The 24,728-nt window shown below is 48.5% G+C and overlaps 1 protein-coding gene and 1 non-coding gene across 2 annotated transcripts; both read left to right on the forward strand.

The window, feature by feature from the left end:
- Positions 1-550: 550 nt before the first annotated feature.
- On the forward strand, positions 551-623 carry TRNAK-CUU (transfer RNA lysine (anticodon CUU)). Its single transcript has one exon. It is a non-coding gene; the product is annotated as a tRNA-Lys (tRNA).
- A 19,712-nt stretch (positions 624-20,335) lies between these two features.
- On the forward strand, positions 20,336-24,349 carry LOC132592618 (uncharacterized protein K02A2.6-like). Its single transcript, XM_060278434.1, has one exon. It carries the CDS (start codon positions 20,770-20,772, stop codon positions 24,013-24,015), a length of 3,246 nt encoding a protein of 1,081 aa, XP_060134417.1. The 5' UTR covers positions 20,336-20,769; the 3' UTR covers positions 24,016-24,349.
- Positions 24,350-24,728: the final 379 nt, after the last annotated feature.

A 24,728-nucleotide genomic window follows, 5' to 3' on the forward strand; every position in this document is an offset into this window, starting at 1 on the left:
TGTTTCTAACTGAGAACCATATCATTCCAATCTTATGTTAGTTACTTGTACATTCTACTGGGCCCAGTTAAAGGTCCTGACATTAACATATGAAACTCTGAATGACTTGGGTCCCTGTTACTTGAAGGAAGACATCTCTCCATATTTGGGGCTCAAGATCTGAAGGGGAGGCCTATAATGGTGAAGCAGGAGATGGAGGGGCTTCTCAGTTGTGGCACCCCATTTGTGGAATTTGTACCACCCTGAAGTCTGCCTGTTTGTCTCAGTTTAGGCATGGTCTCAAGACACACCATGTAATCAGGCCATTGGAACAATGGTCCATGGTTAATTAGACTGCTTTTGTTTTATTCCTGCAGGTTATTATTGTTTTTGTAATATCATTTAAATGTTGTAAATATACAGATTTATAAACTGACCTAGGATCGCACCTGATCGGGAAGGGTAACTTGAAAATTGAATAATTTAAACTTAATTAAATTTGGATTAGAGAGAGGATCCATCTAGCCAACCATCGAGCTTCTAGGAGGAGCCAGCCAGATAACTCTGGGAAGCTTGGATAGCTCAGTTGGTAGAGTATGAGACTCTTAATCTCAGGGTTGTGGGTTCAAGCCCCACATTGGACAAAATATTACTGCATTGCAGGGGTTTGGACTAGGTGACCATCGTGGTCCCTTCCAAATCTACAATTCTATGGTCCTGTGGTTTGAAGCCTCTGATTAGTGCAGGAAGGCTACATTATTCATGCAGTGTATTCATGGTTACATGTATGGCATACTGCTGAACATGGCAATTCCATTTAGCTATCATAGCTAATAGTCATTGATAGAGCTATCATCCCCTAATTGGTCACAACCCCACCCACCCTCTCTCAGGTATCTAAGCTAGTGACAATCATCACATTCTGTTGCAGTAAATTCCTTAAGCCAACCGATCGGGGTTAGTGAAGTCATCTCTGGTGACAATACAAAGATAGGCTGATCTCTGGGATGCAATGCACTGGCTCTTTCTAGCAAGCGAAGTTTAACAAAACCTTTTTCCTTCTTTCCCTTTCTTTTTTTTCTACAAGGAGCAGAATGAAATCAGGCTCCCTGTTGTTAAAATGATAGGAATGTCAAATAGAACCACAGGGAGATTTTCTGGTTGGGAAGGGCTTTGGGTCTTGTGAAACAATTTGGCTTCCCAAGGCAAGAGAGGGAGGAAAAGAGCAAGAAAGTCAATCTTTGTGTACAACTGTATCAGCTTACTGGACAACTCTTTAAGCCAAAATACTTGGCCTTCATGGTGATTGGAAACTCACACGTACACAGATTTACTCAGAAGTAAGTCCCATGGATTCTAGTTTAACCCACGTGCACCCTCATATATCTGGAATTATGAGACAGGGCTTCCTTGCCAAATGACAATAACTTCAAGGCAGACGTAAACCTTTCCCCACGCCTAGAAATTAACCTCTGCAGTAGGGAGCAACAACCTTAAAGGCACATTCAGATTTTGGAAGGAGTGCTTTGAGTGCAACCTCCTCTAGTCACTTTTCTCCGCCCTGAGGATCAGCTCCTACAGAGAGACAGAGAAAGCTTTTGCATACACTCTCTACTTTCCCAAAGGTAAAAGTAGGATCTGACAGAATTAAGCTGAGCCTTCACTCTTTCAACTTCTCCCTCCATAATAATAATAATAATAATAATAATAATAATAATAATAATAATAAATTTATACTCCACCCATCCGGCTGGGGTTCCCCAGCCCCTCTGGGCGACTCCCAACAGAATAAAAACAGAATAAAACATCAAACATTAAAAACTTCCCTAAACAGGGCTGCTTTCAGATGTCCTCTAAAAGTCAGATACTGTAGTTATTTGTTTCCTTGACATCTGATGGGAGGGTGTTCCACAGGGCGGGTGCCACCACCCAGAAGGCCCTCTGCCTGGTTCCCTGTAACCTCACATCTCGCAGTGAGGGAACAACCAGAAGGACCTCAGTGTCTGGGCAGAACAATGGGAGTAGAGACACTCCTTCAGGTATACTGGGCTGAGGCCGTTTAGGGCTTTAAAGGTCAGCACCAACATTTTGAATTGTGCTCGGAAAAGTATTGGGAGCCAATGGAGGTCTTTCAGGACTGGTGTTATATGGTCCCAGAGGCCACTCCCAGTCACCAGTCTAGCTGCTGCTTTATGGATTAGTTGTAGTTTCCGAGTCACCTTCAAAGAGTGCATTGCAGTAGTCCAAGCGGGAGAAAACCATAGCATGTACCACTCTGGTGAGATAGTCTGTGGGCAGGTAGGGTCTCAGCCTGCGTACCAGATGGAGCTGTTAGACAGCTGCCCTGGACCTGCGCCTCCATGGACAGCTGCGTACCTGGTCCTTAAGGGGCACAATTACCCTATTCAGGAACAGGGAGCCCTCCACACCCTATGTACTTTTCAGAGAAGGGAAAGATAGCAATGCAGTTGAGGCTGGTACATTAGGGGTGAACAAATCAGTATGTTTCCAGCCTGTGGCCTTTTTTACATGTGTTCACCCCTAAGTCTGTTTTGTCCCATTTTGGCATAGATCAGCGAACTTTAAAAACCACCACCGCATTAGCTTAAAAGGATACTTAAATATATATTTATTAATATGCATTTTAAAAGACATTTTATCTCGCTTTCAAAAAAAAAATCATATTTCTGTAGTACTTCAATACTTTGATACTGTGTGTAAATGTGTGTGCTGTAAACATCGTCAGAAAACTCAGGAAGCACAAAAGCCAGTGGATAAGTTGGGGAGGGGAGGGTTGCAGATCATGTCAGTTCATATCAGAATTCACATATATCAAATTCTTTAAGCATCCCTAGCTTAGGCTTCATTATGTCAGCAGCCAGACAGAGAGAGAGAAGTGGGGTGGAAGGAGCGAGGGAGAGAGGGAGAAGGACAGAAGCAGTCTACCATGAGCAGTCTGAGCTGTTTCACACCCTGCAACTGCACACCTGTAAGAGGTATAGTACCTGTGCTCTGGGTGCATCTTTTCTGCTCTGCACCTATTCCTGGAGTCTCCTCCACCCCTTCCGCCATCAAGACCCGTCTGTCTTACTTGGAAGCTATCAGTCGAGTTCAATGCTCCATGGAGCCCTTAAGATACTCAGAGAGCTCACACGGGGACAGAGGCTTTCTTGGGTAATTCCAGAGAACCACTTACCGAGGATGACCTCATCAAAGTGCACACATAACCACCTGGCAAGTTGCCAACACCCTGACTAAATCAGAAATATGGGGAAGAGAAAGAGGGGTGAAAGTTCTCCTTGCTGCCTCTGTATGTTATAGATGACTATGTACACACCATGGTAAGTCTCTGCTGCTGCTAATTAATGTCATCATCTCCGTCAAAGTCATCCATCATCTTTTATGAATGTAAGGGACAGCGCTGTACTCCCAGTGAAAATTATTGCACAACTGAATCGCAAGCTCCTGGCTCCTTCCTTAAGAGTTGTCTTTCTGTTCCTCACTATCAAACACAAGCTTGTTCATCAGTTGCTCCTCAGTTCCTGTAATGTGACCAGCTGCCTACATCAGCACATATTCTCCATCTGCCTTCTGCAGCATCAAAAAAGAACCATCTTTATTGATGATTATTAAAGGCCAATAAAGCATCCATCGGAATGTTGTGCTGTGCTTGCCAAGATGCACTCTCTGCCTGGGAGTGTGCTGTTGTGCTCATCTGCTGCTCGTGATCTTCCCACAGGCTGGCCACTGTGGGAACAGGATGCTGGACCTGATGGGCCTCTGGTCAGATCCAACAGGCTTTCTATCCAACTTTTTGCTTTCTCCAGGTCTCCTCTTCCCATTTTACCACCCACCCAGGGCATTTAACTTCCTCCAAGGGCAATCCCCTACTGTGTCTTGTATATGAGGCTACGGACACACTGTATGTTTATCAAGCCCATTCCCCCTACCTTTCATAGAATCATAGAATCATAGAATCATAGAATCATAGAATCATAGAGTTGGAAGAGACCACAAGGGCCATCCAGTCCAACCCCCTGCAAAGCAGGAAACACCATCAAATCATTCCTGACAGATGGCTGTCAAGCCTCTGCTTAAAGACCTCCAAAGAAGGAGACTCCACCACACTCCTTGGCAGCAAATTCCACTGCCGAACAGCTCTTACTGTCAGGAAGTTCTTCCTAATGTTTAGGTGGAATCTTCTTTCTTGTAGTTTGAATCCATTGCTTCGTGTCCGCTTCTCTGGAGCAGCAGAAAACAACCTTTCACCCTCCTCCATATGACATCCTTTTATATATTTGAACATGGTTATCATATCACCCCTTAACCTTCTCTTCTCCAGGCTAAACATACCCAGCTCCCTAAGCCGTTCCTCATAAGGCATCGTTTCCAGGCCTTTGACCATTTTGGTTGCCCTCTTCTGGACACGTTCCAGCTTATCAGTATCCTTCTTGAACTGTGGTGCCCAGAACTGGACACAATACTCCAGGTGAGGTCTGACCAGAGCAGAATACAGTGGTACTATTACTTCCCTTGATCTAGATGCTATACTCCTATTGATGCAGCCCAGAATTGCATTGGCTTTTTTAGCTGCTGCATCACACTGCTGACTCATGTCAAGTTTGTGGTCAACCAAAACTCCTAGATCCTTTTCACATGTACTGCTCTCAAGCCAGGTGTCTCCCATCCTGTATTTGTGCCTTTCATTTTTTTTTGCCCAAGTGTAGTACTTTACATTTCTCCTTGTTAAAATTCATCTTGTTTGCTTTGGCCCAGTTGTCTAATCTGTTAAGGTCATTCTGAAGTTTGATCCTGTCCTCTGGGGTGTTAGCCACCCCTCCCAATTTGGTGTCATCTGCAAACTTGCTCAGGATTCCCTCAAGCCCATCATCCAAGTCATTGATAAAGATGTTGAACAAGACTGGGCCCAAGACAGAACCCTGTGGCACCCCACTAGTCACTACTCTCCAGGATGAGGAGGAGCCATTGATGAGCACCCTTTGGGTTCGGTCAGTAAGCCAGCTACAAATCCACTGAATGGTAGCATTGTCTAGCCCACATTTTACCAGCTTCTTTACAAGAATATCATGGGGCACCTTGTCAAAGGCCTTGCTGAAATCAAGATAGGCTACATCCACAGCGTTCCCTTCATCTACCAGGCTTGTAATTCTGTCAAAAAATGAGATCAGATTAGTCTGACATGACTTATTTTTCAGGAACCCATGCTGACTTTTAGTGATCACAGAGTTTCTTTCTAGGTGCTCACAGACTGTTTGCTTAATGATCTGCTCTAGAATCTTTCCTGGTATTGATGTCAGGCTGACTGGGCGGTAATTGTTTGGGTCCTCTCTTTTCCCCTTTTTGAAAATAGGGACAACATTTGCCCTCCTCCAGTCTGCTGGAACTTCGCCTGTTCTCCAGGAATTTTCAAAGATTATTGCCAGTGGTTCTGAAATCACCTCTGCCAGTTCTTTTAATACTCTTGGATGTAGTTCATCTGGCCCTGGAGACTTGAATACATCTAAACTAGCCAAGTATTCTTGTACTACCTCCTTACTTATCCTGGGCTGTGTTTCCCCTGCTGAATCATCTGCTCCATATTCTTCAGGTCGGGCGTTTTTTTCTTTCTTGGAGAAGACTGAGGCAAAGAAGGCATTGAGGAGTTCTGCCCTTTCTCTGTCCCCTGTTTGCATTTCACCATCTTCTCCTCTGAGTGACCCCACTGTTTCCTTGTTTTTCCTTTTGCTACGGACATACCCATAAAAGCCCTTTTTGTTGCTTTTAACCTCTCTGGCGAGCCTGAGTTCATTCTGTGCTTTAGCTTTTCTGACTTTGTCTCTACACGTGCTGGCTATATGTTTGAATTCCTCTTTGGAGATTTCCCCCCTTTTCCATTTTTTGTACATATCCCTTTTAAATCTTAACTCAGTCAAAAGTTCTTTAGATAGCCAGCCTGGCTTCTTTAGGCACCTTCCATGTTTCCGTCTCATTGGTATTGCCTGAAGTTGTGCTTTTAATATCTCCCTTTTAACAAACTCCCAACCATCATGAACTCCCTTCCCTTTTAGTATTACTGTCCATGGGATTTCACCCAGCGTTTCCCTAAGTTTTCTGAAGTCGGCTTTCTTAAAGTCTAGAATTTGGACCTTAGTATGCTTGGTTGCTCCTTTCCGCTGGATAATAAACTCCAGAAGAGCATGGTCACTCCCACCTAATGATCCTGCCACTTCTACCCCACTAACCAAGTCATCACTATTGGTTAGGACCAGATCTAAAATGGCTGTAGTCATGCAACTACAACCCCCAGCACCCTTAAAACTCTTCTTCTAGGTCAGGGTGGTCCAACATATGGCCCTTAACACCTTTCTGGTATGCCCTCAACAACATTTGATGCTCCCAGCCCTCACACTGCCTTCTCAAAGCCAGGAAAATGAGACACTGCACTTTGTGAAGGGGGCATGAGGGCTCTGACAGAGTCCCAGAGTCCTCCCTCCTCCTTCCCAAAAACTACTTAGCACTTTCTCAGCTTTAGGAAGCAGTTGGGAGGCCTCTAGGAACCTCCAGAGCTTCACATCTTCTTCCCAAAGCCGAGCCCCTCACTTAGCTGGCTTTGGGAAGGCAGCAAGATGGCAGCGTGTGCCAAATTTTGGGCTCACTCCTAGCCCCCACATGACAAGACAGTGAGCAGTTCTCCTGTTCAATTAGAAGTATTCTAGTGGCCCACTTGGTATGAAAAGTTTGGCTGCCCTATCCTAGGTAATCTTCATGCAGAAACTCCTTGCAACACCCCTCCTAGTATTCGTTCTAGGATTAACTTGTCAAAGCCGGCACTGCCATTAGACAGAGTAGTGGTTGTCTCAGGCAGCAGATAGCTGGGGGTGGCAGCATCAAATCAAAGACTCAAAGAATTGTAGAGTTGGAATGGACTCCGAGGGTCATCGAGTCCAACCCCTTGCAAGGCAGGAAACTTAGCTAAAGCATCCATGACAGATGGCCATCCAACCTCTGCTTAAAAACTCCCTTTCAATGAGGCTGTTGCTCCTGAGTTCTGTTAAAGGATAGAAACATGTGTGCCCCCACCCCAAACCAGCTTGATGCCTTTAGATATACTGAAGTCAATTCAACCACCAGCCTAGGCAGCTTTTGTAAATGGAAGGGGTGGGTGCATCTTGTCCTTTGTCTCAGGCAGCAAAATAACCTGGCCCCTGGTTGGCTTCCTCACATCTCTGTGAGGAAGCAGTGCAATAGACTGAGAAAATCCAGTGCTTGAGAGAGAATCCCTGACCTGGTGTTTTCATATGTGATAACCCGGCTTGATCCAGCCATTCATTCAGACTGGAGGCCTAAGATTCTATATCCAAGCGGGTGCATACAGAACATGCCAGCACCCACGTGATCTCGCCACTTCATGAACATTTCTTCCCTTCCTGTTTTGATAGTGGCTCCCTCCCCTCTCCCCTCTCCATACAATTTCAGGCTAATGTATTATGTACATTTTTAAAAAAGAGATGTTTCTATTGAGTTGCCTCCAGGTTGGCAAGCAACACCTCAGACCCTCTGAAGGGGGTTGTTTTGTAGGATGGGGGGGCTCACCGCAGCTGGCCCTAGTGGCAGTGGAGTGGGGGGGGGGCTCAGCTGAGGATTTTTATATAGCTCCAAGTGAGGGCAGCCAACACCTCCTTGCCCCACCTGTAACACAGGCTTCTTCTCCTCCCTTCCTCGATTCCTTTCCCTTGGCAACCTATTCCAGACACAAAAAGAAAGCTCTATTCATGGGCTGGCAGGTGGAAGATTAATACTGTCAGGGGAAGAATTTGGAGGCAAAATGACTTCAAAAACAAAATACCTCGGATGGGGGAGAAGGAGGGGAGGGGGAAGCAGAGCTTGCCCAAAGGCAGGAGTGTGGTGGGGGGGGAGGGGAGGGTAAGGCAAGCTGGCATGGTGCCTTTTCATTGCTGAGGGAAGAAACTGCCTCCTCCCCACCCCACGCCTTCTGTGCTAGCATGAGTGGCCCAGCCCTGTATTTTTGCAGCTGTGCTTTTATTCCAGTGTGCCTCTTTTGGCGGGCACGCAGGGCACGGCAGCTTGTAACCAAAGACTGCACCACTGTCGGGTTTTTTTTGAAAGGAAATGTTCGAGGCGTGTAGCAAACCCCCTTGCTGGGAATACTGAGCCCCTTCTTCCTGTTCTACCTGGTGGAGCCAAGTGGACCAAATCAAGGCATTACATCTTACAAGTGCCGTGGGCCTCATTTGCTCAGTCACCCTCCCTTCCCTCCCCCCGCCAACGTGCCCTCCTCTGGGCCTTGTCCAATAATGCAGGGCCTATTTATATATTTATAAGTTCAGAGTTTAAGGACCGAACAAGGCATGGGGCGGCAGCCGGGGGGGGGAGGGTTATGGTGGAGCGTGGGCTTCCTTTCTGGATGTCCTTAGAGTGGAAATCTCTTTTATGAGGTGTCTCAAGGAGTCCAAAGCCTCTTTTGAAGTGCGAAAAGGAAATGAAAAATTGCACGGCGGAGGTGCCTCCATTCTGACAAAGAGGAGTTTGCAGAAAGACTCCAGCCATCTCGGATGAAGTGGGGCAGGCAGGCGGGTGGGTGGGTAGGCAAGCAGGGAGTGAAGAGAAACTGAGCAGATGCCTCTATGTCAGAGACCCATCTAGCACACATCGACGCCATGCGCCACATTGCAGTAGGTGTGCGCTGTGCAGGAAGTAGGGAGAAGGCTGTGATAAGCAACTTCCCATAGTGAGTGATCCCTGTACCCGTGTACACAGAAGGGAGTTGCTTCGGTACAGGCTACAGAATCTTGAAAGTGGAATGCTTTGATTTGATGTTTCTGGTTTAAATAAAGCTAGGTATCATGCTGGAGCAGACCAGTTTGGAGGCAGTTTTGCTATAGCTCCTCAAACATACTTATTGCCGTGTAATAACTAGCTAGGAAAAGGTCGAGAACCAGGAGCCTTGGGGACCCTAATTAAAGCCAAAAGGCAGTATAAAAAATAGCACCTTCTGATTCTGATAAATCAAGAAGCCTAGCTTTATGTCCCTCCATAGCAAAACAACAACAACAACAACAACAACAACAACAACAACAACAACCAGGACGTGCCTTTGCTCAAAGGCAATACAAAGAAGCATATAGAATCATAGAATCATAGAGTTGGAAGAGACCACAAGGGCCATTCAGTCCAACCCCCTGCCAAGCAGGAAACACCATCAAAGCATTCTTGACATATGCCTGTCAAGCCTCTGCTTAAAGACCTCCAAAGAAGGAGACTCCACCACACTCCTTGGTAGCAAATTCCATTGATGAACAGCTCTAGCTGTCAGGAAATTCTTCCTAATGTTTAGGTGGAATCTTCTTTCTTGTACTGTAGTTTCAATCCATTGCTCCGTGTCCGCTTCTCTGGAGCAGCAGAAAACAACCTTTCTCCCTCCTCTATATGACATCCTTTTATATATTTGAACATGGCTATCATATCACCCCTTAACCTTCTCTTCTCCAGGTTAAACATACCCAGTTCCCTAAGCCGTTCCTCATAAGGCATCGTTTCCAGGCCTTTGACCATTTTGGTTGCCCTCTTCTGGACACGTTCCAGCTTGTCAGTATCCTTCTTGAACTGTGGTGCCCAGAACTGGACACAGTACTCCAGGTGAGGTCTGACCAGAGCAGAATACAATGGTACTATTACTTCCCTTGATCTAGATGCTACACTCCTATTGATGCAGCCCAAAATTGCATTGGCTTTTTAAGCTGCTGCATCACACATATTGCTCACCCTGTTTTAAACTACCACAAAAGTAATGAGATAGAAAGTGCCCTACAGAGAAATGGCCCTTTGCAGACTGCTGCCCTGACATTTCATGCACTGGTTTTGACCCATAACATCAGGCATCCCCAAACTCGGCCCTCCAAATGTTTCGGGAATACAACTCCCACCATCCCTAGCTAACAGGGCCAGTGGTCAGGGATGATGGGAATTGTAGTCCCAAAACATCTGAAGGGCCGAGTTTGGGGGTGCCTGCATAACATCTTATGTGGCCCAGGATCCCAATACCTTAAGGAAAGCCTTTCTCCATATTAACTGACCAATACCTTGTAACAGTCATTCCATTACAGTATTTATTAATTCTGAACTTCTGCATCCCACTCTTCCGCCAAAATGCTCCCAGAGTGGCTTAGATACAACCAAAACAAGACAGTCCCCACCCACATGCTTACAATTTAAAAAACACAACACACAATGGAAAAGTAACAAGGAGAAAATCCAAATCCAAGCTCAGGCACCAATTTCTAAGCAGTTGCTCCTATAATGACCAGCTGGCACAGTTCAGGGGTCAGAGGTGCCTGATACAGTTGACTTCTCATGCCACAGCCAACAGAGGGAGCTCTGCTTCTCAGCTCTCCCATTGCTGGAATGGCTGTCCCCAGCTGACAGTTGAGGGGAGAGGAGGTCTGATGGCTCTGCTCAGTGCCTCCTCCATGAGAGGTCTTGATAGCGGCAACATGAGAACAGGCCTTTTCAGCGGTGCCTCCCCACTTATGGAAGACTCTACCTGGGGAGACTCACCTGGCACCATCATGCCATAGCTTTAGGCGCCATGCAAAAAGATTCTCTCTTTCTCTCTCTTTTTGTAAGTATCTATGGCTTTTTTTGTGTGGGTGGGGTGTTTTAATGAAGTTTTTTTTTTTTTTTAAATGTATTTTAGGGGTTTTTTTAAAAAAAAAACCTGCTGGTTTTAATGTATGTATGTGTTTTTGCTTAAAATATTGTAAATCACTTTGAGTCGCTGTTGCAAGAAAGTGGCAAAATGTAATTAATTAATTAATTAATTAATTAATTAATTAATAGGAGGCAATAATGAGAAATGTGCTTATATTTAGTATGCATAGTCAGAGTTGAGACTGTCCGCTCCCTTTCAGACATATATTTGGAACTGCTTGAAAAGTAACTCTCTCTCTTATGATTATTTTGGCAATGTCTCCACACATACATTTACATTGCCCTCTCTTACTTTATCTCATTTTGTCTCTCCCTCACCCCCACCTCGTTAGGTAGCTGCCCGGGGGACCTTTCTAAAGCTAGAAACATAGAAATGACTAAAAATCGGATAGGCTGTTACCTGGAATCCCCCATGTGGCTATTCCAGGCAGAGGTGGATTTAGGGGAGTGTGACTGGTTTCCCCACTGGGAATATTTCCCAGCATTTCTTAGTTGCTGAGCTAACAACTTTAGGCCTTACTTAGGTGAGGGCGGGCGCATTACAAAGAAGTGAGAAAAATCAGAAATGCACAAGATGGGTAGCACGGATCTCACAAATCACCCCATGGAGCACATTGTGAGTGAGAGCCATACACCTTCCTGTACACATTACAGAAGGGAAATTAAAGATGCTTCCATTGCCCCTTCCCTAGTGCATGAGCAGCCTCTCGCAGAGCTGTTCTGTAAAGATTATCTGTCAACACTGGGTGCACACACTCCATTTTAAGAATAAGCAGAATGCTGGGCTGGGCTCCGTCAAGTCATTTTGTTGCATGCTGTGGAAATTTTTGTAAACTGGCAATTAAAACCATGAATACGGCCGTTTCAAAGGGGCAGGGTAAATTGTTTATCCTACGAAGGCAAACAATGTTGTTTGGCTTCTCAGTGTTGCCGAGTGGAAACTGTGGGAATAGCCTGTCTGAGGAGAAGCGACACAATTCCCTGAAGGCGCTTGGTTTTGTTGCTGTCTGTCAGCCTTTTCTCACATTAAAGATTATGACCAATCTGCTCTATATATTGGCGCTCAAAGAAGCAATCTAACGTAACTGTTCCCCCCCCTCTCTTCAGTTCCAAATTCTAAAAAAAATGGGTCCTCCCTCAAAGAGGGCACATGTTGCGGTGAGACCTGGAGACCGACACCCTGTGTTGTTGGTGGGTAAGATTGGTCAGCCACAACACCCGATTGGTAGGTCCCTTGATGTTGGGTTCAATCTGGCCAATGGGGCACAGTCCAAACAGATCGAGGGACCTTTATATGCCCATGCACATGACCCAGAGCTTCATCTTTCGGTGTGTGCATTCGGAACAGCAATAGCATGTCCTCTGTGCAACCGAGAGAGAGAGCAATTTACCTTCGACGGATCGTCCTGGTGATCTTTTTCCTTTCTTCCCCTTTCTTCCCCTTGATTCTCCCAATAGTTTTTATTCCCTCCTGGTTAATTCCCTTCCTTTCCTTGCCTTTCCCTTCCCTCCAGAGGGGCTTCGGCCCCTTGAGCACTCCTGGTCCGTGGAGCTTGCCACTGCCTGTTAATTGTCGGCTTTCGCGCAGCGGCTTTTCCTTCTCAGTCCTGGCTGCAGCTGCAGCCTTGGGACTTGGATAATTTATTGGGCAACTGTTCGCTTTGGGGAATTTCCTGGGGCTGGTAACCCCCCCCCGGTTTAACGCAATTGCCATTTTACCTTCTTTCAAGTAGGGGAGGTCTTCACCCAGCTAATTTGGCGGGAGCACCATCTTGCTTTGGCAGGAGCGCCATTTTGATTGTGGGGTGCCCCCTTTTAATCCATTTGTATTTCTGTTATTTCCCTTGTTTTATTGAGAAGGTTTTGGGATGCCTATTAAGAGGAATCCCATTCCTGCTCTCCCTTCCAAATGGGTAATCAGAGGCCCATCTCAGTCACTGCGTTCAGTGCCTCCCCAAGCAGTTCCCCAGCATATGCTGGATCATTTGGGTGCAATTATGGCCGATATTGGATGAGTTCCTGTGGCCGTGTCAAGGTTTAATACTGAGCTGGAGTCTTTGGCTCAGCAGTTTGGAAGGCAGCCTGTGTCTCAGCCCGGCCCTTCCATGTCTTCTACTGTTTTTGAGGCTCATGGTCCTTTGGATGTGAGCGAAGGGAGCAAGGCTTTTGATTCTTCTGGTGCCTTGTTCTCCCAATTCCAACCTTCCAGGATCCCAGTCCCAGCTAGTCCTAGGAGTATGGGTGCTATGATGCAGTGGGCCTTCCAGTCTGGACTGCCTCGTTCGCAGTCAGCACCCCTGGGGCCTGGGAGTTCAGGGCTTCAATTTGCACAACATGCGGGAGGGGGATCTTCTTCCCAGCCAAGCTCATTGCATGCTTTTGGTTCCATGCAGGTCTGGTCTGCTCCTTCGAGGGGCTCAGCATCCAGTCTTCTGAGAAGGATCTTCCAGTGCCTAGAATCCCTTCTTCAGGTGGCAAGCGGCAGAAGAGTAGTTGCTCCAAATGCAGGGCTAAGAGGTGCAGAGATGGCGATTCCTCCTCTTCTACTGGTACGTCTTCTCAGACCTCTGACGATGATTCAGATGTGGCGTTGGGTCTGTATTGGGGTCATGTTGAGGAGGCTTCGGGCCTTCCTAGGTGGGCATGGAAAGGGCAAGGCTAGCTCCCTTAAAGTGGAGAGAACCTTTGAGAAGTGGCTTGATGCCTTCCAAGTATTTGGTGGGGTTATTTCTGCAGCTTACCCCAAGAGAAGTTTGCACCTGTGGATTTATCAATCCTCGGTGCATAAGACCTTTATGTTGGCTGGTGAGGTGGCAGCTATAAGCTACGATGAGTTTTTGTCGTATGGCTGCCGAGATCCCTTCTGCTCGATGAGATTGTAAGGATCTTGATGTGTGGACTATTTATGTCTCTCCAAATTTTGAGCAGCCAAAATCCAAGCAAGAGATTAAGAAGCCAGGAATACAATATTGTTGAGAATGCAATAAAGGGTCCTGCCAGCATCAGGGTTGTAGGTATTCCCATGTTGCACAAGATCCCGGCACCATCCGTACAGTGCTGGAGCAGTAGTGGCGGCAAACCGCTACATAGCACGCATGTGCAGCGTCACTACGTATGGCGCATGCATCATACATAGCGACACCCCGCCCCCGGGTGCACATCATGTTTGCCGCTCTGGGTACCCAACCAGCTTCCTCCACCACTGTTAATATGGGAGAGAATTTAATCATGTAAACTCCCACCTGTTTCCTGGAGTGGATTGAGCAGTCCCAGGAGGATGCATTCCCCCCTCCCCACATGCAAATTGGCTCAAAGTGAGGCGGCAAGAAAGCAGGAGGCTGGGCAAAGGGTAAGAGGTGATTCCTTGTTGGCACAGCAGGAGAAACTGGGCATACAGAATAGCAGGGATGGAGTAGAAATTGTGCAACAAAGTGATTTGTTGTTTCCAGATTGTATGGTTTCTGTAGACTATCAAAGCACACTCTCAAAACAAAACCATTCCTTATGGAATATTTTAACTGTGATGACATCTCAGCACCTGCAGCTTGCTGAGATTTAGCGTTACTCAAGGTGTGGGCTTTTCATCCTCTGAAACAAATGCAGATCTTGCGAAAGATGCCCTTCTGGCAGGCCAGCTCAGAGACAGAAGGCAACCTTATGAGTGGACCAGTGCCTAAAAATTTGGAGCACAAATTTGTCTTTAGCTTAGTCTGCTAATTATGTTCAGCCCCAGAGATTCTTGAACAGAATTTCAGATGTGTAAAAATCTGCCCAGTTTTGCTTTGTCTGCCTTCATCTCCTGACCCTGCCGACTTGTCTATTCCTTTCCCTATGCTACATGTCATTTTACACACATTTTACTTACAAAGCAAAACTAAATTATATTTATTTAACCAAAATATCTTTTGAATTCCCAAGTCATATTGCAACTTTTTAGCAACTGCCATTTTTCAAATTTGAAAGCTGGAGGATTCAACATGCTGTAGAGGGTCACTTCCTAGGTCAGCTCTAGCTAACAGTGATAACTTTCTCAGTGCTGAGTTGTTACTAGAATGGGCCCATGACATCTTGAAGTTCATTTATAGGGCGGATATATTTCCTGCGGCAACTGACACTCCCAAAGATCTCCACTCAAATGGACAATTCTCTAGATTTGAAAAGTGTCTTGCTTCTCTTTTTAAATAAATAAATAAATATGCACGACACATTTAAACAGGAATAAAACTGGATTATTGTAACTTTCATGGTTCCCCCACTTACCCTATCCATTCCCCCCCAAAAAAGAGCACTGGAAATGGCAGTTAATCAATGCACAGGAAGCAAGGGGCAGAGTGGGGCAGCATCATTCAGGAAATAAATAAATAAATAAAAAGGGTAAAGGACCCCTAGGCGCTTAAGTCCAATCAAAGGTGACTATGAGGTTGTGGCGCTCATCTCGCTTTCAGGCCAAGGGAGCCGGCGTTTGTCCACAGACAGCTTTCTGGGTCTGGTGGCCAGCATGCCTAAACCACTTCTGGTGGACGGAGGACTGTGGCGAGTGCGAAAGCCCGCGGAAATGCTGTTTACCTTCCTGCCACAGTGTTACCTGTTTATCTACCTGCACTGGTATGCTTTCAAGCTGCTAGGTTGGCAGAAGCTGGGACAGAGCAATGGGAGCTCACTCCATCAGAGGGATTCGAACCACCAACCTTCAGGACCTATTCAGGAAATAGGCTGTGGTAGAGAGTAAGTAATAGCAGTAAAGGCATAATAAAGCACAATGTGGCGGGTGGAGGTGTAGTGACCAGGTTGACTGGCACTTCTGCATCATGTGCTAAATAGTTAACAAGGCTATCCTATGAACACTCTCCTGGGAGTAAGCCTCACTGAGCACATTAGTACAGGCAACTCTGAGCACATTTAATTGATGTGTTGACTGCTGATGTGTGGGTCGCTTTGGACCTGGAAGAGGGCAGAATGGGGGCAGAATGTGACATCTGGGGCAGGGCAGGCTTATGCAAGCTCTGCTAATGCATGCATGTGCCAAGAATGCAGCCCCCCCCACAAAAAACGGGGGTTGCCTGTACTTCCTTCGGAATAAAACATGCAGAGGCTTGCACAATAGAAGAATCTTCAAGCCTCTGCAAGCAGGACAGTTGCCACACTGTTTCTGAGTGGTAAAATGGACAAATTCTTCAACAGTTCAATAATGAAAATTCTCTTCTGAATCTAAATTGTTAGTTCTTCTTGGTGGATGAGGGAAAGCTACTGTAGGCTTCCTCTGTCAGAGGCAATGTGCCACTGCATGATAGTCCCTGGGAATCACAGCTGGAGAGAGAGGGGGCAATAGTATGTACTAAGGTTCTGCTTGTGGGTTTCCCAGAGGCATCTCACTGGCTACTGTGGGAACAGGATGCTGGATTCTTGCACTCTTAAAGCAATGAGATATGTTGGGGTGGCTGGATCTGTTTCACATAAGTCCATTCCCTCCTGTTTCCACACTAATCTGCAATTTGGTTTTCAAATGCATGAAAGCTTCCATTGTTGTTAATCTATTTCCCCCACAAAATATGCATTTTTTTTGCCCTGAAATATGCGTCCTCCTATAAATATGCACTTTCGTATACATTTTTGGCATGGGTTTCTTTGGAGCCAAGAGCCTGTCCTGTAATATTCAGGGAAGCTGAATTATAACTGCATTTGATCCACCTATTTAGTCTGGGAAGTGGACAGTTCAGTTAGAATTGCAGACCAAACAAAATCCTCGAGCATCCAGGGATTGAAGAGAAAGGGTTGGAAGGAAGAGGTGCCATTGGAAGGAAGAGGTGCTCATTGCTTCCTTCAGCAACATTAAAACATACTGGATTAGATTTGCAGTTGCATTTGAAATCGACTATCCTGTTTGCACACAGTGAAATTGTAGGTGGTGAGCAATTATTCTCTGGGGCTGAGCACCTGGAATTATTCAGCAGTTCAGCAAGATCCTCAACATGAAAATTCTGAGAATGTCTTCACTCTATGTTAGGTGATTTCTGCTTGTTGAATTTTACTCCTTTAGCCCTCACTAAGTTGCAGAACAGCTCAGCTTCTTTCAGTGGTTTTTGAGGTGAAGGTAGTGTAGCCCAGGGTATCCCAAACTTGGGCCTCCAGCTGTTTTTGGACCACAGTCCCCATCATCCCTAGCTGGCAGGACCAGTGGTCAGGGGTAATGGGAATTGTGGTCCAAAAACAGCTGGAGGGCCAAGTTTGGGAAACCCTGGTGTTGCCAGACCTTGGCTTTTGGGAGTGGGGGACATAGAGGCATACCTCTATAAGAGCCAGTGTGGCATAGTTGTCAGAGTATTGGACTAGAATTGGGGAGACCCAGGTTCGAATCCCCACTCAGCCATGAAGTTCCTCGGCGACCTTGCACCAGTTGTGTGCTCTCAGCCTAACTCACCTCACAAGGTTGTAGTAAGGATAAAAAAAGTTCACCACTGCTTGAAACAGTGGTTGACTGCAATCCATCAGCTACTGCTATCCAGTAAAAATGTTTGAATGAGAAGCATGCTACATTATGGTCCAGCCTCGTTCCCAGGGGCAGCATTGGTTAAATAAAAAGGATGGCTAGTAGACACTGATAGCCTTATCCTCCATGAATTTGTCCAATCCTCACCTGTTGCTTGACCTTTTCTGGGCTCTCTGTAACATCAGACCTTTTGTCCTGCTCTCTCTTTTTCTGACATGTGAAAGTGGAAGCACTGTGGGAAACAAAAAAGACAAATTCAGCATAAGGATGGGTGTTTAGACTTCCTGGGAAGACCCATCTCTTCCATTTCCCCTCCTGCCCATTTTGTCACTCTCCCAGCCACCTCTCAGGCCGACGGTGCATGAGCTGGACTGTGGGAGATCAAGTGATGAAAGGGAGATGCTTTTACAGCTTTCATTAAGAGGAAGGAAAGCTTTGATATAATAAGACAATATCCACTGAGTTGATGCAATCCATTTATCTTGGCTGGCCCTCACTCTCGCCCCAGTCTGTGTGTTATTAGAGGGTGGTGCACTGCTTAGGCTTCTCTCGTCACACAGTCCCCGGGGTCAGTTGTTTCTTTTCTTGTCCCCCCCCTTTGCTCCACCAATAACATGACTCATCCCCCTGTAAAACAATCCTTTAGAATTATACCAAAGTGGCCGCAAAGTTCACTGAGTTTCCAAACCGCCCCAATCCAGCAGCGATGGCAACGACCCTGGCAGAACAATCTTTGGAGCTCCACACTAACCACAGAATGAAAGGCAGTTGTTGGTGGTGAGGAAAGCATTTTGGCTTTCACAGCACGTCATGAGAAAGGAGAACTTTCCTGCAAAACACTTAACCTAGGATTGACACTGACGGGCCCCCAGCCCCTGACCACCACCACCCCATATTTATCTAGTGAGTGAAATTTAAAATGATGTTGTACTGACTCTTTCGTAGCTTAAGCTTGCCCTTAAAATTGTGGCCTTCTGGGGTTTATTGGACTCCAAACTCCCACCAGCCCCAACCAGCGTGGTGAATGGTCAGGGATGGTAGGGGTAGAGTGTGATGGGAGATAATGTCTCACAGTGTATGGAGAGTCACAGGTTGGTTCAGGTGTTCAAAAGAAAGGGCCACTCAAACAAGGGATGTACAGACCCAAATCAACGAAATGTCACTTGCAAAAATATTTTTGGCCTTCACTTGAAATGGCTCAGATGTTTTACCTGACAAAGAACCTCCAAATCCACAATTAATTTCCACTGAGAGGTGAAACCCCGTGACAATCTAGGAATGCCCAGAGCCTTGTCTGAGATATTTCAGCACTGCCTCTTGTTTTCCTCTGTTTCACACTCAGCTTTTCTGATCCTTCATATTCAAGTTTGCTCAGAATCTATGCTGCTCAAATGCATCAGGATCTGAATTTATTTAGTGCAATTTGATCCTGACTCTCTGAGCCTGGAATCACTTTGCTCCTCCTAACCTGCAGCTCCCCAAACTTCACCTTGTTCTTGCGGGAAATGTTGCTGCTTTCAATCTGTGCAGAATTTTGCACCACCTTTACAATTCTGACTGTGATGAAAGAACGCAAAGCCAGACAATTCGCTGTAATCTGGAGGTCATTGCACTTTATTGGCGCAGGAGGTCCAGCCTCCAATGTCTCTGAAGCTGTCACAGACTGCCGCAATGGCCAGGAAGCTCTGTGGATTCTATCAACATTCAGTTGGGAAGCAGCATGTGGCCAGCTGTAAGGTGGGTCTAATCAACACCTCACTCTCACAGTCATTCACTCAGTTTTGTGAATAGGTCTTTGGAAGTTCTCTCCTCTGACTGGAGCACAGCTTTCATCCTACAGTCCCTTCTCGTGTGTTTCAACCAGGGCCTTCCCAAGACATTTTGCTGCCTGAAGTGAAGGACAAGATGTACAGAGCCAACTGGACTGGCAAGTGAATCTTGCTTTAACACTGGAGGGCAGTGTTCTTATACTGCACAAGCTAGGAGGGGTTTTTTTTGGGGGGGGGAGATGGGCTGTGTAGCCTGCACATCTCTGTCCTCCAACAGCCAGGAAATTTGGGGGATCAGTCAAAGGTTTGCCTTTGCTGCACCCACATCTGATTTTAATTTTAGTTGAAAGCTAGTGTGATGCTACTGATCGTTCGCCATCACACAGGCCCTCCATCCCTCTGTTTCATTCATTGGTCTTTTCTTTAATACTCCGATCTCATTTTCCTCCCTTCCCATCTAGGTAAGGTAAAGGGGCCTGTTATGTACTGAGCTGAATCCTAGAACAATAGGATTCAGAATCAGCGGGAGCTACCCAATCCAACTCCAGGTGGAAGTGAATCCGCAACCTGATTGGCCTGCTGGAGCAGCCAATCAGGCGGCTGGCAGAAGTGAATCTGCTACCTGATTGGCCTGTAGGAGCAGCCAATCAGGCTGCAGGCAGAAGTCAATCCACAATATAATTGGCCCACAGGTGTAGCCCTGAAGTAGCCAATCACGCAAGGCCCATTGTGTAAATAATGTATATAAGCAGATGGTTTTGGGAAAAGAGCCATTCGTCTTCTCTTCTCCTCCTTGATGACTATGAGCTGAATAAAGAGCATGAAATTCACTCTCGACTCCGAGTATATTTCACTGGCGACGAGGATGGGATCCTGCTGAGCTGACCGCCACCACGCACTGCACCGCAGCACCGCCACCTGCTGCACCGCTGCATCGCACCGTGCATCCAGGCTTCAGCTCCAGGACCCAAGGAACCCAGAATGGCAACCGACAGCAGCTTCTCGCCATTCAAACCAGCATCAAGAGACTGGGAAGGGTACGCCGCCCGTTTCAACTTCCTCCTGCAAGCGAAAGAAGTCACCAACGATGCCATGAAGAGGGCGACATTCTTCAGCGTCTGTGGAGAGGAGACGTTTGAAATCGCCCGGGCTCTCCTTGCACCTAGAGATGTCGCTACCGTCTCTTACAAAACAATAATGGAACGGCTGAAGGAGCACTTCTCACCACAGCCCTCGGTGGTAGCTTGCCGAAATGCCTTCTACGCAAAGCGGCAAGCCCCGGGGGAAACCATAACTGGGTTTGTGACCTCCCTCCGCCAAGCCGCCCGGTTATGCAACTTCTCAGAATTGGAGAACATGCTTCGTGACCGCCTCGTCGGTGGCCTGAGGGACGAGAAGTTGCAACGACGCCTCTACGCCAAAAAAGACCTCACGTTCCAGATTGCTCTGGAGGAAGCCCTGGCAACCGAAGCCGCCGAGAGGTCAACGCAAGAGGCACGACCGGCCCCGCCATCCCAACCGAGGGTCTACCATGAAGACCTCACCGACGAATCCGAATCTGACAGGGAGGAAGTACACCGAGTACAGCGGCGCACTCAAGCAGCACACACACCACAGCAGCCTCGACGAGAAGGAGGGAACTGTGCAAGCTGCGGGGAGAACCACGAGAGGAGGACCTGTCGTTTCCGCAACGCAGAGTGCAGGCAGTGCAGAAAATTGGGACACATCGCCCGGGTGTGTCGGGCTCGACTCACCCGTCGACAAGCATCAGATGACCGACCCAGGAGCCCCAGGTCACACGGCACCATGCACCAAGGCAACTCGACGGAGATCACGGACTACCAGGTATTCCAGTTGCCCCATCCCAGCACAGAGAAAATTTATATAGAGGTACAGATAGAGGGAGCCCCATGCCGCATGGAGCTGGACACGGGTTCAACTCTATCCATAATCTCGGCCCGAACATTAAGGGAACTGTGCCCTAATGGGGGTCCCAAACTAAGGCCGGCCCCATTCACCCTCCGGGACTTCCAGAAACGTAAGGTCCCTACTATGGGGGTGGGGACCTTCAGGGTGCAATATCGAGGGCGAAAGCAACAATTGGACTTGCTGGTAGTTAAGGGCCCCTACGTTAGCTTACTGGGACTGGCATGGTTTGGACCTCTGGGGCTAGCCGTTACCGGGGTGAACCGCACTAGCTTACAAGTGGACGTGGACGCCATATGCAAAGAGTTTCCAGGGGTTTTCGATGGGGCATTGGGACGATATACAGGACCCCCCATTGCCCTACAGCTAGACCCCGCTGTACGACCCATCAGGCACAAGGCCCGCCGGGTCCCGTTCGCCCTGAAACCCCGCATAGACGAGGAATTGGACCGGCTCGTGGAGCAAGGAGTGCTGGAGCCGGTGCCCAACGCCCCCTGGGAAACTCCAATTGTCACACCCGTCAAGCCTAACGGTTCGGTCCGCATCTGTGCAGACTACAAATGCACCATAAACAAGGCTCTCACGGCCCATGCATACCCAGTGCCAGTGGTCAGCCATGTCCTCGCCACCCTGGCTGGGTCAAAAATCTTTGGCAAACTGGACTTGGCCCAAGCGTATCAACAGTTGCCTGTGGACGAAGCCACAGCAGAGGCTCAGACGATTGTGACGCACAGAGGGGCATTCAGAGTAAAGCGGCTGCAATTTGGCGTTAGTGTGGCACCAGGCATATTCCAGAATCTAATGGACTCTCTCCTTAAAGGGATTCCTGGCGTCACCCCCTTCTTCGATGATGTACTGATCGCCGGGCCCACACCAGAGGAATTTGAGGACCACCTCCGCTCTGTCCTGCACCGTTTCCAGACGGCGGGCCTCAAGGTGAAGCGGGAAAAGTGTTTACTGGGAGTGCCGCAGGTGGACTTTCTGGGATTTAAGGTGGACGCAGAAGGGGTCCATCCAACCGGTGACAAGGTACGGGCCATTTGTGAGGCCCCAGCGCCCAAGAGCAAGCCCGAACTTCAGTCATTCTTGGGACTATTGAACTTTTACCATGCCTTCCTTCCCCATAAGGCAGCGGTAGCGGAGCCCCTACACAGACTCCTAGATAAAAGGGCCCCTTGGGTGTGGGGCCAGCGACAAAGGGCCGCATTCCAGGCAGTCAAGGACTTGCTCGTCTCGAACTCGGTCTTAGCACACTTCGACGAGAGGCTGCCAGTGGTGCTGGCATGCGACGCCTCTCCCTATGGCATCGGCGCTGTCCTGGGACACCAACTCCCGGATGGAAGAGAGGTGCCGGTGGCATACTTCTCCCAGACGCTTGCTGCAGCCGAACGAAACTACTCACAGATTGACAAGGAGGGTCTGGCAATCGTGAAGGGCGTAAAAAAATTCCATGATTTCTTGTACGGGCGGCCCTTTACCATAGTGACTGACCACAAGCCGTTGCTTGGCCTGTTTGCCCCTGAGAAGCAGACCCCCCAAGTGTTGTCTCCACGTGTCCTCAGGTGGTCAATTTTCCTTGCCGGCTACCAGTATGCACTAATCCACCGCCCTGGGAAGGCGATGGGCCACGCAGACGCCCTCAGCAGGCTACCACTACCAGAAACAGGCCCCGACCCAGCGCCTGCACAAGAGGTTATGACCCTGGAGCTGCTTCCCGACCGACCCATTCAGGCACAAGAAGTTGCGCACCATTCCACAAAAGATAGGGTCATCTCCCGGGTCCTGGACTGGGTGTGGCGAGGATGGCCCAGCAGCAGCCCCGGGCCAGAATTCGCTGGCTACACAAACCGCAAACATGAACTGTCGGCCCACAAGGGGTGCCTGTTATGGGGAAGCAGGGTTGTTGTTCCCCAGCCCCTCCGCAAAAGGGTCCTCACAGCCCTACACGAGACACACCCAGGGGTAGTGAGGATGAAGGCCCTTGCCAGGAGTTATGTGTGGTGGCCGGGGATTGACAGAGAGATAGAGGCCTGGGTCCAACACTGCCAGACCTGCCAAGAATCCCGCCCGGATCCCCCAAGGGCCCCAGTCCAGCCCTGGGAGTCCGCCCGACATCCATGGTCACGCTTGCACGTGGACTTCGCTGGCCCCTTCCAGGGAAAAACATTCTTCATAGTGGTGGATTCCTACACCAAATGGCTGGAGGTCGCACTGGTACCATCCACTTCTACGGCGGCAGCCATCCGGGTACTACGTAAGCTGTTTGCGACCCACGGGCTCCCTGACACCCTCGTCTCGGACAATGGAACCGCATTCACGTCAGAGGAGTTCCAGACCTTCACAGCGCAGAACGCCATCCGCCACATCCGATCAGCACCATTCCACCCTGCCACCAATGGCCAAGCGGAGCGCATGGTGCGGACCACCAAGGACAGCCTCCGCCGCATGACACAAGGGGACTGGGAATACCGCCTTGCCGCATTTCTTCTAGCACAGCACAGCACCCCAAGCACAACGACGGGCCGGAGCCCAGCTGAATTACTAATGGGCCGGCGCCTTGCAACTAGACTGGACCGACTTCACCCCGACAGAGCTCAGGATGAGGTAGTGGTGGGGAAAGGCAGGAACCCCCGGACATTTGTGGCCCAGGACCCAGTGTATGCAAAGAATTTTGGGGCAGGCCCAGCATGGGTACCCGCCACAGTCACCAAGGTGACCGGTCCCGTGTCGTACGAGGTACTAACGGAAGGGGGGCAATGTTGGCGCCGCCACTGCGACCAGCTACGGCGACGATTCCCAGGAGGAACCCGGGAGGAGAGCGGGACAGAGGGGTCCCAAGGGGACAGCAGGGCAGTGAGGCCTGTAGAGCGAGAGGGGTGGGCAGGGGAAGCAGAAGCAGTAGGCACAGAGGGGCGCCCCGAGGCTGGAAGGACACCGGAACCAGAGCTACAACCTAGTGGTTCAGTGGCGCCAGACCAGACAGCCCCGGCACAGCCAGCAGCCTCGGAACACGAGCCAGAACCAGAACCCCTGACCAAGGAACACCCCAGGCCACAACGCACACGGAGGCGGCCAGCAGACCTTGGGGACTACGAATGCAACTTCCCGGGCAGGACTGGAACTTAGAGGGGAGGGGTGTTATGTACTGAGCTGAATCCTAGAACAATAGGATTCAGAATCAGCGGGAGCTACCCAATCCAACTCCAGGTGGAAGTGAATCCGCAACCTGATTGGCCTGCTGGAGCAGCCAATCAGGCGGCTGGCAGAAGTGAATCTGCTACCTGATTGGCCTGTAGGAGCAGCCAATCAGGCTGCAGGCAGAAGTCAATCCACAATATAATTGGCCCACAGGTGTAGCCCTGAAGTAGCCAATCACGCAAGGCCCATTGTGTAAATAATGTATATAAGCAGATGGTTTTGGGAAAAGAGCCATTCGTCTTCTCTTCTCCTCCTTGATGACTATGAGCTGAATAAAGAGCATGAAATTCACTCTCGACTCCGAGTATATTTCAGGGCCCCTGACCATCAGGTCCAGTCGTGTCCGACTCTGGGGTTGTGATGCTCCTCTCGCTCTATAGGCTGAGGGAGCCGGCGTTTGTCCGCAGACAGCTTCCGGGTCATGTGGCCAGCATGACAAAGCTGCTTCTGGCGAACCAGAGCAGCACACGGAAATGCCGTTTACCTTCCCGCTGGAGCGGTCCCTATTTATCTACTTGCACTTTGATGTGCTTTCGAACTGCTAGGTGGGCAGGAGCTGGGACCGAGCAACAGGAGCTCACCCTGTTGCAGGGATTTGAACCGCCGACCTTCTGATCAGCAAGCCCTAGACTCCGTGGTTT

The sequence above is a fragment of the Zootoca vivipara genome, chromosome 1, assembly GCF_963506605.1.
Source record: "Zootoca vivipara chromosome 1, rZooViv1.1, whole genome shotgun sequence".
Taxonomy (NCBI): domain Eukaryota; kingdom Metazoa; phylum Chordata; class Lepidosauria; order Squamata; family Lacertidae; genus Zootoca; species Zootoca vivipara.